This window comes from Oryctolagus cuniculus, chromosome 4 (genome assembly GCF_964237555.1).
Source record: "Oryctolagus cuniculus chromosome 4, mOryCun1.1, whole genome shotgun sequence".
Taxonomy (NCBI): domain Eukaryota; kingdom Metazoa; phylum Chordata; class Mammalia; order Lagomorpha; family Leporidae; genus Oryctolagus; species Oryctolagus cuniculus.
Window position 1 is genome coordinate 32,500,732 of NC_091435.1, and position 14,067 is coordinate 32,514,798.

The window sequence follows — 14,067 nt, forward strand, 5'->3', positions numbered from 1 at the left end:
TGCTCAATAATTATTTTTAATTAATTGTAAAAGTAGGAATGAATGAATTGTATAATTCCAAAGGAATATATTAGAGCAAAAAAGCAATGTATATTTAATAAAATAAAGCATTATAATGCATGACAATACATAAGTCAGTTATCATTTTGAGCCTCAGTTTATGCAATTGCAAATCAAAGGTAGATCGCGTTAATTCCACAGTGTTAAAAACTCACCATGGGATTTACACCATCAATTACAGTCAGTCATTTTTCTCTGGTGAAGAAACAACTTCCACATTTCCATTAGCCAGGCAACAACAACTCCTAACATATTCACTTCCTTTTTCTTTTGACTTTGTGATTTGAGTGATTTAAAAACCAATACTGCAAGAAACACGCACACATGAGCCTCAGCCCCAAAGGACAGTCATCTGTACCCAGCACATGAAAATAGAAATGCGGCATTTGATGTCTAAGATGCATCTCTTCTTTAAGTGGCGTCTTCTCTTCATTTACATGTACTTTTATTTGACCTAGATTCATAGTTATGTGGAAATACTTTGCTCCTGGAGCCTACTTTCATTCACCTTAAAAATAACATACAGTGGACAGATTCTTAAGTTTCTAGCAGCCAGTGCATAGTTGCTTGCCTACATTTCATTCTTTAATTTTCTTAACAAATGCCAGTCATAAAAATTAAATTAAGTCACAGATTCCCTAGTGAATGGAAGGTAAGACCGATGATTAGCACTTATTTAGGGGATAATGAAATAAATTTTAGGAGTAAATTTTACCTGGTATTTATAGCAAATGTCAAATTAGTGGACTAGACAGAATGATTTTGCTGACTCTCTGAAGAAGTACCTTCCTTTTAGAGTTCAGAATCTCTCTCTCTCTCTCTCTTTCTCTCTCTCTCTCTCACACACACACACACACACACACACACAGCTGTAGTTCTAAAAATGAAGCTGTATGTAGTCTTTCTTTGACTTTCCCCTCTAGGAATGAAGAACCCAAAGTCTAAACTCCAAGTATGTGACGGTCTGCTTATGTAAGCAGAAATCAGAAATGAAAGCAGTTTATATTTTCCACAGCTGTTTTGAGACTGGTACAAGCAGTACTAAAAATTGCTTAACCAGTTCAGTGGCAATCTACAACTAGGCAACACCCAGGGAACAGACCTGTGATTCTAATTAAGTCTATGTTGCCCTGTTTAAGTAATCCCTTTTCCTGGTATAATCACACTTCAGACCCACATTTAATGTGCTTGACTCTCCCTAAATTTGTAGGAAGTAGATTGCCTAAGGAGAACTACATTAACTCTTTCACCATTGCAGGGGCTAAAAAGACAGTTTCAGCTCAAAAAATTTTCTAAAATGTTCATTATAAGAAAAAAATTTTTAACAAAAGACCCTGAATTTAAACTGATTCATGACAGCAAACAATTAGATTATCCTGATTCCAGTAAATCAGAACAAAGTAGATAGTTCTTAGAGAATGCTGTGATATGTCCTAAAAATAACTAATCTCTATCTGTGGTCTTAGTGCAGGTGTTTTTTAACCTCAGTGCAGAAGCTAACTGTGTCCCTTTCACCACAATCAGCAGTCACAAGTATTTAACTTGCTCTGTGGGACTAACATCAGTCTATAAGCATTAACGAAGTTTTGCCCAAGTTTGAAGCAGGAGACTGCTTAAATGGCACGTTCTCTCAGTAATTCCATAACTCCGTTAGTGCACATATATCTTGTGAACCATTTGGAGCTCATCTGTTTGATAACATAGCAAAGATAATGAGATATTGAGAAGTTGACTGAAACATACTGTGAGTAGAGGGTGAATATTTGGTACAGTGGTTTAGATGCACATTGGGCGCCCACATTCTGTATCTGAGAACTCAAGTTCAAGTCAGCTCAGCTCTCTAGTGATGGATTCCTCCTACCCATGTGGAAGACCTGGTTTGACTTCACAACTCTCAGTCATTTGTGAAGTGAACCAGCAGATAGGAGCTCCCAAACCCTCTATCTATCAAATAAATAAAATAAATAACGTTTTAAAGTGCTATGATCCAAATGATAAAAATACAAAGGGTATCTAATGTTTCCTATCTAGCTTCTTGAAAATCTACTTTTATTATGGACTAACTCTAGACTGGACCCCTTCTCTCTGTTCTCACAAGAGAGAGAATCTATTTTGAAGAATCCAATAACTGTAATCTTGGCAAGTTTATCTAAACCCTTATTACAAATTAATGAGACTCAGGATAACAGGTTGTAACTATTGGGACATAATTTTCTCAGAATGCACAGGTTGTGGGACCCTGAAGTTTTTGCCTTTCTAGAAGATTCTAAATACATAAAATAGGAAAAACAAAAGGTGGACAGCCATGCTCTGTCTTGATGACCAACACAAAGCTAGTTAAATGACAGTGTGAGGAAAATAGCCTGGGATGAGGTTTGAAGATATCTGGATCAAGACATTGGTAATTTCATCAAAAGACATTGGGTAGACAAAGTATGGAGGATTGAAGGAGTGGTCAGTCTGATCATAAATTGCTTGAAGGCCTGTTTGCTGGTCACCTCAGGGCTTGGTTTTCATTTGTTTAAGACTTATTTCTTTGAAAGGCAAGTTACAGAGGGAGAGAGAGAGAATCTTTTTCCAACCACTGGTTCATTCCCCAAATGGCACAACAGCTGGTACTGGGCCAGGACAAAGCCAGAAGTCTGTAACTCCATCTTGGTCCCCTACTTGGGTGGCAGGGTGTGAACGTGCCACAGTGCTTGTCCCACGACTTGGTTCTTACTCCCACATCTTTATCCCTCTCCCACACTCAGATAATTTCCTCTGGGTGATTCACAGACATTTCAAATTTGGCAGAACTTGTTTCTCAAGTTCAAGGACTGATTTTTTCCAGTGTTACAGGTTTTGGTAAAGCTCATCCAACAACTAAGAAAACAGATTTCAAGTTTCCCTCCTTGAGCATGTATTGTATTCACATTCCTACCATTTCATTTAAATCCTTCCAGAACATGATCCATTGTTTATCATGTAGTAGCTGTTCAGGAAGTGTCTTTTAAATAAAGGAGCAGATAAAGAGAGAATCTAAAGGATTTTTAAAGATACCAAGGTGGTGTGGGCATTGTGGTGCAGTGGGCTATGCCTACATTTCACATCAGAGTGCTTATATGAGTCCAGCTACTCAACACTCCCAATCCAGCTTCCTGCTAACACTCCTGGGAGGCAGCAGATAATGGTGTCATCCACACAGGAGATTTTGTTTGAGTTCTTGGCTCCTGTCCTCTACCTGACCCAGCTCTGCCTATTGCAGGCATTTGGGGATTGAATCAGAAGATGGATGATCTCTTGCTATCTTTTCTATTCTCTTTCATTCTGCCTTTCAAGTAAATAAATCCTTAAAAAAAAGTGCCTTGGGCGGTTTAAGCTTTTTCAAGGATGGTGAAAGATGTGGCATATTCTTTTCCCAAAAGTCTATGGAATTTTATACAACATTCAGTATCTCTCTCTCTCTCTCTCTCTCTCTCTCTCTTCCCCCTCCTCTCAAAAAAAAAAAAAAAAGTCAGATGAATCACAGACGCATGTCAACATAACAACTATTTTCCATCTTTTGGAAAAGAAAGTATTATATGATATAATTAAATGCTCTGATGTGTAGTTCTCCTTTGGTTTTTGGTGTATTGATGGGGAATAGAAAGTTGAAGTTGTAAGGATTTAATTGCAAATATTTTGTTCAAAAGACTTTTTAAAAAATAAAACTGTCAAGGGCTTCGAATAAGGCATAAAACCTATTTTTAAAAGGACACATCTTAACTTTCTCAAAGTTATACACAAAAGGAGAAATAAACAAAAGACTTGCGTTAAGATGCTGTGATACATTAATAGAACCACATGGGGGAAAACCCTATTCTTTTCACTAGGAAAAAGGCAAATGCACTTCCCTTGGGTTAAATGCTAAGAATAACTCTGCTGTAATTCTCATTTTGATTTCTTGGTTTAGCTTTACTTAATTTCACATTATTTTATTTTACAGGAAACTTCTAATTTCGAGAATGCAAAACCGAACAGGAGAAAGTAAGTCAAATTTACCCAGTAAACTTCATGTTCTCTTAGTTTTATAATGTTGAACATGCATATTGTGGCAAGCGTCCTGCCAGAGGGTTAAAAAAAAAAAAAACTGCTATGTACAAACCTCGTTGTGTATTACCCTGTGACATTTTCCTGTTTATGCTGATGCATTGGAAACCTGTGTTGTGACATTTGTTTACCCAAGGATGCAAAAATTAAATTTTCAGAAGAAGAAGAAATGTGTTTAAACTAGGCTCAGATTAAAAGGGGAGCCTCGTTCCTAGCAGAACCTATTAATCTTCTGAAGTCTCAAATCCAAATAAAAATGTTCGCGGGGAGGTGTGGGTTAGTCAGGTCAGGCCTGGCTTTACAGTCAGCACGTGTAGCTACCAGAGGACGTGACATGCACATGTTGCTTAAGTTAATGGAATTTTAAGCTGCAAGCAGGAAATCATAGGGGCAGGACGTTGGTTTGTGGGGGGAAATTTCCAGATTGCTTGCTGGTGATACAGAAGAATGGCTTCCTTATACCCTAGACTGGTCTGAAACCAAATTGTCAACTATGTGAAAATCTCTCACATTGTCCTCTCTCTGAACAATCTTTGCTTTCTGCTTTCTTATTCTTTCCTACCTGTCCACCTCAAAGCTTTTACCCCACTAAGGAAATAAAAGCCTTCCATTTTAAGTAGGTAATTGGGTGATTAATAGCTTAGGTTGCCTACCAGGCAATGGTAGTTGTATTCTAGACAAATTTAACTGCTTAAACTATAACACTTTAAGCATGAGTTTGAATAAAGAAGGGATTTTGGCAGGGCTGGTCTCAATCTTATCAATCCACCTATGTAGATGTTTATTCTGTGCAAGGATAAATAATACACCTCTTCCAAGTCAAATACTATAGTGAACTTGCAAGCAGTGGATTACCTGGTATTTCCACAGATCTGAGGATCCCCAAAATATGGAGGGGAAGAAGGAGAATGAATTAAAGGGAGAGTGCTTCATGCTGGTGGGATATCCAAAAGGAACCAAATCAATTGAGGTGCTCTCAGGATCTCAACTGCTTAAAATAAAACTGAAGACTCCTTTGAATTCTTCAGCTTTTTTTGTTCACAACTCTACTGAGGGGAATAGCATTTCACATTGTTAATTACCTACCTCACCTTTTTGTTATAAACAGCTTATTTGGGAGAGGAGAAGAGTCTTGTTATATGCTTAGTATTTTGTACAAATAAGCATATGTAGGCGATTTTTAAACAAAGGTCCTATTTTCAAGTTTATTTTACTTAAAATTATCTCATAGTTATAATTTCATATAATTTAATTATTTTATAAGCTTTTAAATTAAAGAGAAACATTCCATTAAATGAAGCTGTTATTTATGTTAAAAAACAAAAATGGCTAAGAGAAAAAGCAAATTTATATATGCAGGTTTCTGCTTAAAACTCTGACCTTATAAAAAAAGGGGAATTAGCTTTACTTTCATGACTATTGTATATCCATAGTGGCAAAGACATAAGCTAACATAACAAAGTAAGTTAATATGTGCAGCCTATGTGTGTAACCCCACTGCTGAACTGATTCACAGATTCACCGGGTCAGGCATGCATAGTCTCATCCTCTGTTTGAGTTCTACACATTCCATTATGGACATTTTCAGTCCTATTGCAAAGAAGAAATGATGATGAACTCACATTGCCAATCCTGAGTATCCATCTATAGCTAATCTGATTTCATCTCTAGCCATTCTACTTCTTGCACCCCCACCACCACTGGGTTGGGTTTTTATAAAGCAAATTTCAGGCACATAATTTCATGCTGCAGCAAATATCATTATAAAAAAAGACCTGTGTTTTTTAAAGCATAACAACAATATCTCTATTGCACTAGAACAAAATAAGAGAAATGGCATAATACTGGCAAATAGACAGGGTTAAAATATCTCAGATAGCCTGAAGTGCTTTTTTAGAGTTGGGATGTCTGAATCAGGAGCCAAACAAGTTCTATGCAATGCATTCAGTTCATGTCTCCTAATTTATAAGTTTCTCCATTTATTTGTAAAAGAAACTGGGTTACGTGTCCTTAGGAATTTCCTATAATTTTTAATTAAGCCGATTGAATCATTCTAATATTTCTAAAAGTCAGATTCTTCTGTACTTTATTTTCTGAAAATTTTTAGCTAAAACGAGTTTCAGGATTGACGCTTTATGTATACTTTTAAAAGTAGGTCTTAAGCGATAGCATACTCTCTGTTACATCGCACTGTAATCCACATGTCTGCGAACCCCTATTTTTCTGACAGTGATATTGCTCAGTAGGTTCCAGTGGTATCATAGTGATTCATCCAGAATAAAGTTGACCACATAACTTTCAACTAAAAGCTCTACAGTAATTGGTGATTATTTCTTTCTATTGTTTTATTAGAGACTATGTAAGAGCTGTATTAACTTGTATCATTATTTATTTATTAAACAGAATTACTATTCCCCTCTGTATCCACAGTTCAGTATCTATGGATTCAACCAACCATCGATCAAACATATTTGAAAACATACTGTGTCTGTACTGAGCACTTGCAGATTTTTGTGTTGTCATTATTCGCTAAATATAGTATAACTGTTTGTACAGCATTTTCAGGTATTATAAATAAGCTAGCTTTGGTTTAAAACATGCAGAAGGATGTGCATAGGTTATATGCAAATACTCTGCCATTTGTATAAAGGACTCCATTGCTATCAGATTTTCAAGTTGGGCGAGAGGGAGTTCCCTGAACCAATCCCCTGACAAAAGCAAGGAATGACTGGGTTTGGAAAAGAACTTCCCCCACTAATACTTTGGTTATTTTGAGATATATTCAGCTAGAAATGCCTACTCTTTTCATTTTCAGGTTCTATGAATATTCATTTTTTTATATTGCATGGAAATTTCCAGACCAAGGTTGTAATTGTGTTAGCTGTAGTTTACCACATAAGATCAGGTAATTCAAGACCATGGGGTGACCTTAGTTTGATGCAGAATTTATTCCTGCTCTCAAAGGCTTTGCACACATTTTAATTTCTGCTTGATTATAATCTATCTTATTAAATCTGGACTTAAATATCTCTTTCTATTTTGTTCTTCTAGGTCATTCCGAAGATGTAGTTCTGAAAATAAAATATTTGGTAAGTTATTCATAAGATTTCTTGAGTAAATGATGCATTATTTCCTAAAAGTTCTTTTCCAGGGCAGGAGATTGGGCTGCCACTTGGAGTTCCCTCATCCCATGTTGGAGTGCCAGGTTCGAGTCCTGGTTGCTCTGCTTCTGATCTGATCCAGCCGCCTGCTGGTGCACCTGGGAGGCAGCAGATGGTAACCCAAGGGCTTGAGTTCCTGACACCCATGTGGGAAACCCACATAGGAGATGGAGTTCCTGGCACCTGGCTTCAGCCTGGTCCAGCCCTGGCTATTGCAGATATTTGGGAATGATGCAGGATGTATTCCTCTGCTGATCCAGCATTCTCTCTGCCTGTCCATCTTTCAAATAAATAAATACATCTTTTTTAAAAGTTCCTTTCTTTTGTTACCACCATATAGCAACCACAGTTGATTAATGAATGTCATGTTGCATTATCTTTGAATTCTATAGAGCAATTAAAAAATAAAAGAGATGTATTTATTTATTTGATGTCAGAGTTACAACAAGAGAAGGAGAGACAGAGTGGGCTAGAGCTGGTCTAGGCCAAAGCCAGCTGCTTCTTCTGGGTCTTTTACATGGGCTCAGGGACCCAAGCACTAAGGTCATCCTTCGCTGCTTTCCCAGACACATCAAAGTTGAGCAGTTGAGACCCTAACTGGCGCCCCTATGGGATGCTGGTGCTGCAGACAGTGGCTTAACCAGCTAGACCACAGCACTGAGCCCTATAGAAGAAATTTTAAAGAGAAATGTGCCTCCATTTTAATTTTAAATGGCCAAGACAAAGAAATCATTAATATATTTAAAATAATTTCCTCTTTTATTTAAAAAGAAAAATTCTCTTTGCTGGCCTATTGGCTGATTATCTTCTAGCTTTCCACATGTAGCTTAGCTGGTCCATGGCAAGGTGGCTTTTTAGAGATTTTTTTCAGATCTATGAATGTGGATGTCATTAAAAAAGAAACAGAAAATGGTTTTATTTTGAAAGACTCTTTCTTAGCATTGTACACAGCAGATTTGCTCTTCAGTGGTTATAATATCATAGCAAAAATAAAGGCAAGTAGTTTGTATCATTTTAATTCTATTAATAATATTTAGAAAGTTAATGGGTTATCTTTCTCTTTCTTTTACATACTATAGGGAATCAGTAATTACCAAGCATTCACAGTGGCAAAACTTTTGTATTATATAGTCAATAATTCATTGTTTTATTCAGTGGTCAAATTTGTGTGTATACTTTCTCCTTTGCTTTTCTTCAACAGAGATTAGGAGAGCTCATTTTTTTTCTCTTTTCAAAACCAATTTCCAAGTAGGATCTAAAGACCTCATTATGACCAAGATGATAATGCACAATGAATACATCTTCTAAGGAGATCGTGTTTTATTCAGGTTGATATCCCTTTGACAATGGCATCTCCAGAGGCTGACTCCTATCTCCTTATTCAGGGTCCTGAGAGCCCTAAATATCAACTATTTTGAATAACAGGCCTGATTTGAATAATGCATATTCTTAAATAAAAGGAAGTAGGGCAAATTTATCTTTTCCATCTAGATCTATTCTGATAGCAGTCTTTTCCATTTGTGCATATATGACCACAAATGCTTCTATCCTAGCAATTTTTGAGAACCAACTGCCTTTTCCATAGTCAATATATAAGAGAAAATAGGGACTTTAATACAGAAACTGGAGCTTCTCTCCGTGGTACACTTTGTCTGCCCTGTTTCAAATCTGCGTTATGGATGTACAACATGTAGAATGATTAATCATTGATAAGCAGATTAGGAAGGATTCCAATTTTTCTTTTAATGCAGTCATTTCTTCCCATGTCCAGGCCCTAATACTCTAACTGTTGGGAAGCCAAGGCAAATTAGAGTCCTTTCATTCAAGAATCTTAACATTTTCCTAGAGCTACCACAGCTCAATATTCCCTCTAAGATTGCCTTAAAAATGATTGAAGTTGGGAAGACAGAGACACGTTAATTTATGCATAAAATAAATGATAACGAATTCAAGAAAACTCCTAAGAATAGTGTAATCATAATTTATCAGAAGACATTTGGTGACAGCAGGCTACCATGTATGCACAGGTGCTTATGTTAGTGCATAGGCCGTTAGGGATTGGCCATCGGGGACCAGAATTCCCCAGAACAGGCCACAGAGCACTTGTAAAATCTCATTTACCAAGTTGCAATCAGGTGCTGAATTTGTTTTGATTTTAAATGTAGCTGTGAATTATGCTAACCAATCCTCTGCTTTACTTTAGAAGGAAAAACTGTGAATGACATAATCTGGCAGGAACCCAGCAAGCCTGAAAATGATTCCCACATCAAAAGGCCCTGTCAGCTAAAAGGTAATTGCTAAATTTAGTTTAGCTGACTCTGCATTTTCTCAAAGTAGTTTAAAGGGCAGGTAAGAAAAATTTACATCTTTCACCATTTAAAATAAACAGGGCATTGTGGTCTACTTAAAAAGGAAAAAACAAGGTAGAATGGAATATATCATAATAAATCAAGCACACACATACACACAGGAAAAGGAAGTTGAAATATAATTAAGTTGCCTGTTGAGGTAAAAAGTGAAGAATCAATAGCAAATAGTATTTGAATGTCTTTAATGACCAAAGAATTTTTTTTTTGACAGGCAGAGTTAGACAGTGAGAGAGAGATACAGAGAGACAGAGAGAAAGGTCTTCCTTCCATTGGTTCACCCCCCAAATGGCCGCTACGGCTGGCACTGCGCCGATCCGAAGCCAGGAGTCAGGTGCTTCCTCCTGGTCTCCTATGCAGGTGCAGGGCCCAAGCATTTGGGCCATCCTCCACTGCCCTCCCAGGCCACAGCAGAGAGCTGGACTGGAAGAGGAGCAACCGGGACAGAATCTGGCGCCCCAACTGGGACTAGAACCCGGGGTGCCGGTGCCACAGGCAGAGGATTAGCCAAGTGAGTCGCGGCACCAGCCAAAGAATTTTAAAATACATAAAAATCAGCACATAGAAAAACCCTGGAAAGGTAACATCGATATATAAATAGTTGTTATATTTTGATTTACTAAAATAATTTAGGAGAAATAAATTTTATTATCAACACAAAATTACATTATTTTTATAATTTAAAAATTCCTGGGAAGAGCAAATTAGCAATGAGGCTTAAAAATTTATTAATAATAAATAACTTCTTAATTAAACTTACTTTGGAAAGATAATGAATAAAACAGAAAGTTTTCAGATTTCAGAGATGAACAACAGCTTGAGAAACTGATTTGCTTGGTGTTTTCTCCACAAGGTTCTTGGGACAAGAAGTAATGATATTAGTTATTGATAGTTTAGGAGTTTATCAATAATGTTTAAATGAAAAAGATTTTTTAATATTGTTGGACAGAGGAAATTTTAACATAGTTTCATAGTTAAATTTAAAAGTGTGATTACACATTCTAATTAAATTTTGCATTTGTTTACAAAGCTTAGATTTCAAAAGCAATTATTTATGAAAATAAACATTTTCTTTTGAACTATTTTAATTTTCATTAATAATTTTAATTGGGTTTTAAAATATTTAAAATTTTATGTGTAATAAATAAGTGAAACATTTCAGGCTTATTTGAAACATTTTCTTTTACCTAAAGGGAAAGTTTTAAAATCGTTATGTTTTAATTTGACTGCCTTCATCCATAGATACCAGCTATATTCATCCAGATGCTCTGTCAGTCATTCATCCACTTATCTGTCTGTCTGTTTATCCATCTATGACTCCATTCATCACTGATCACTCCGATAACACTACTGTATATTGATCTATGATAAATAATGTATAACTGTATTTTAGATTATTTTTAATTATAAATTTTTCTATAAATCTCCTTAAATTTTCTGGGCCGGCACCATGGCTCACTTGGTTAATCCTTCGCCTGTGGCGCCAGCATCCCGTATGGGCGCCAGGTTCTAGTCCCGGTTCCTCCTCTTCCAGTCCAGCTCTCTACTGTGGCCTGGGAAAGGATGGCAAAGTGCTTGGGCCCTGTACCCGCATGGGAGACTGGGAGGAAGCACCTGGCTCCTGGCTTCGGATTGGCGCAATGCTGGCCGTAGCGACCATTTGTGGAGTGAACCAACAGAAGGAAGACCTTTGTCTCTCTCTCTCACTGTCCGTAACTCTACCTGTCAAATAAATTTAAATATATATATATATAGTTTCTATTTTCTAAAACTGCCTTTCTATGAAATGATTCCTTTGTGTTTTGTTTGTTTTAATTTAAGCAGGTAATCCTGTTAAAGGTTTGCTGACAAAGTAGCAAAGGATCTTGACCTTAAGTGACGTGTTTCTGATTGATGAAGTGTACTTTGTCAGAGAAGGGAAAATGAACAACTTTACAGAATATTTCTCAGCTCTGATATTTCTCAGCTTCTTAAATGACAATGTATGTTTGGCATGTCTCTGTGTGTGTATGTGTGAGTTCGTATTCAAGAAGTTCAGCTGACATTTTAGCAGTAGCAGTTGAGTCACAGGACATTTCCTAGGGATTAATGCCATGCTAGAAAAATTTGATGGCCTGAGACCAAGGCTGTTAGTGCCAATATAAATTGAAAGAAATAGTTCAGGGAGTGAGGCAGAACTACAAGTTGACTCAAATTTTATGGGAGTAGTGGCTCCATTTGGAAGGCTCAGAATATTTCTAAGTAATTAGTGCCATCCTTATCAACCCATAATATTTCTCTCTCATTTTCAAATGTTACTTTTTAGCTGTTAATTGCATCATTACTTAAAAGTGGTTTACTGTGCCTGTGCATAGGCAAGCCATCTCTGGAGTTTATTGAGATGAAGATGGGAAAGTGCATCATTGCTATCATCCACAGTCCATGATTTTAATGGGCACTAATGATAAAATTGTAAAGACAGTCTCAATAAAAGAAAATACTTAGGAAATACAAGTAGTAGGAGTGATATCAACTTCCAAAGAATATGTTACAAACTCAAACACACACACACACACACACACACACAGATATTTCCCTCAATTTCAATATAAAAATGGTTTTTCTACATGACCCATATTAGTAGCATTTAAGCCTGATGAAAAATCTTTGCTAGACTATATTTAGTGAAAATTGATGGATGATGATGTTTTAATTTATAAAGATATTCACATAGATCAACAACAAGATTGTGGCTATTGGTTAACACAAAACAATTTATCAGAACAAGTTGGGTTCCAAAAGCCTAAATATTTTAGTTTTTCTAGTCCAGTTCTTTTTTTTTTTTTTTTTTTTTTGACAGGCAGAGTTAGATAGTGAGAGAGAGAGACAGAGACAGAGAAAGGTCTTCCTTTTTCCGTTGGTTCACCCCCAAGTGGCTGCCACAGCTGGCGCATTATGGCCAGCGCATTGCGGCCAGCACGCTGTGCCGATCTGAAGCCAGGAGCCAGGTGCTTCCTCCTGGTCTCCTATGCGGGTGCAGGGCCCAAGGACCTGGGCCATCCTCCATTGCATTCCCAGGCCACAGCAGAGAGCTGGACTGGTTTCTTTTAAGAAAAAAAAAATTATCTATACCTACATCTCTGCTATTAAAACAGATTGCATCTGTAAAAAACAAAAATGTAGAATTCCAAGATGGCAGAATAGGAAAAGTGAGTACTGCTTTAAGTTAGGGAAAAACAAAAGAAAAGAAAACAAAACAAAACAAAAAGTGGAGGAAGTACATTCTCAGGGGAGTGTTAGAAAAACTGCATGAAAACTCTGTATAAGGAAGAAGGGCACCACAGATCTGTGTGGAAGGTGCAGATGTGTAGCAGTGAGAACAGACATAAAACACAACCCCAGCAGCCGAGACCTGGAGAAAGTGCCAGCTTTGGAGAGGTGACATCAGACTGCAGCAGCCCTTGTCACTGGTGATGTAGCTGGGGGGAGAGCCTGGTGAACTACACTGTCACTGCTTCTGGCCTGGGTCCGAAGTGGGACAGGGTACCTGAAAATCCAGTGGAAAAAAGGGGCACATTTTTCTCTATATATATCCCTCCACAATGGCAACTAAAAACCAGCTGAGAGAGGGCGGGTACCATTTTGTACATAAGTAGCTGTTGCTGCAGCTCTTAAGCACACACCAGGAACTGGGGGGGTAAGAGGCCATCTTGAGAGCAGTAGTGGCAGCAGCAACTCAGGTGCATGCACCCGGCAATGGGTTGGGAAAAGGAGCCATTCTGACATCAATACCAGCTGCAAAAGCTCTTGTGCACTCCTAGCAACCAGCAGGGAGAAGGTACCATAGTGAAATGAGTAAGGGCTGTGGCAGGCAGCTTTTGGGTACACATGTGATCCAGAGATTTTACCAGAGGGAAAAATCTGTATTTCCCAATGGCTTTGAGTCTGGCTGGAAGGATTGACAGGGTGCTGGGTACCCACATATTAATATGAGGTGCCCCAGCCTCTCAACGTATTACAGATTCTGGGGATCAAACAACCTAGGCGGAGCATCCATAGACAGCTGGCTCCAGAAACATCTCTGGCTCTTCATGAATGGGACAGGCTACCAGGGCAGAGTGGATCCTCTGCACTCCATGACTATGGGAGCCCTGTGTGGTGAGACAGTGGTAACTCTGACTGCATGGGAGTAGGCAGGGTATAGCTGGGTTTCTGGGCAATCACTGTATGTGGCTACACATGCTCAAAGCCCCCTGGTTGCCTGAGATGACTCATTGCAGTGGGATCAGTGCTAACCTTGAGGATTGCACAGATCCTTTGTGTGGTTCATGCAGCAGTGCAGTTGAGTATTGCGCCCACTGTCGGCTAACACCTGGGCATTGATCACCTTGGAAGAGAGGAAGTGAGGATGTGATTAAGCCAACATAGCT

The 14,067-nt window shown here is 37.9% G+C and overlaps 1 protein-coding gene across 2 annotated transcripts in view; it reads left to right on the forward strand.

The window, feature by feature from the left end:
• Nucleotides 1–14,067, forward strand: part of SAMSN1 (SAM domain, SH3 domain and nuclear localization signals 1) — a 169,875-nt gene that overhangs the window by 31,996 nt on the left and 123,812 nt on the right. For both annotated transcript variants that reach the window (XM_070071919.1, XM_051859452.2), the window contains exons 3-5: nucleotides 4,028–4,068; nucleotides 7,183–7,220; nucleotides 9,496–9,582. In XM_070071919.1, the coding sequence (XP_069928020.1) occupies nucleotides 4,028–4,068; nucleotides 7,183–7,220; nucleotides 9,496–9,582 (166 nt within the window). The remainder of the gene's footprint in view (nucleotides 1–4,027; nucleotides 4,069–7,182; nucleotides 7,221–9,495; nucleotides 9,583–14,067) is intronic.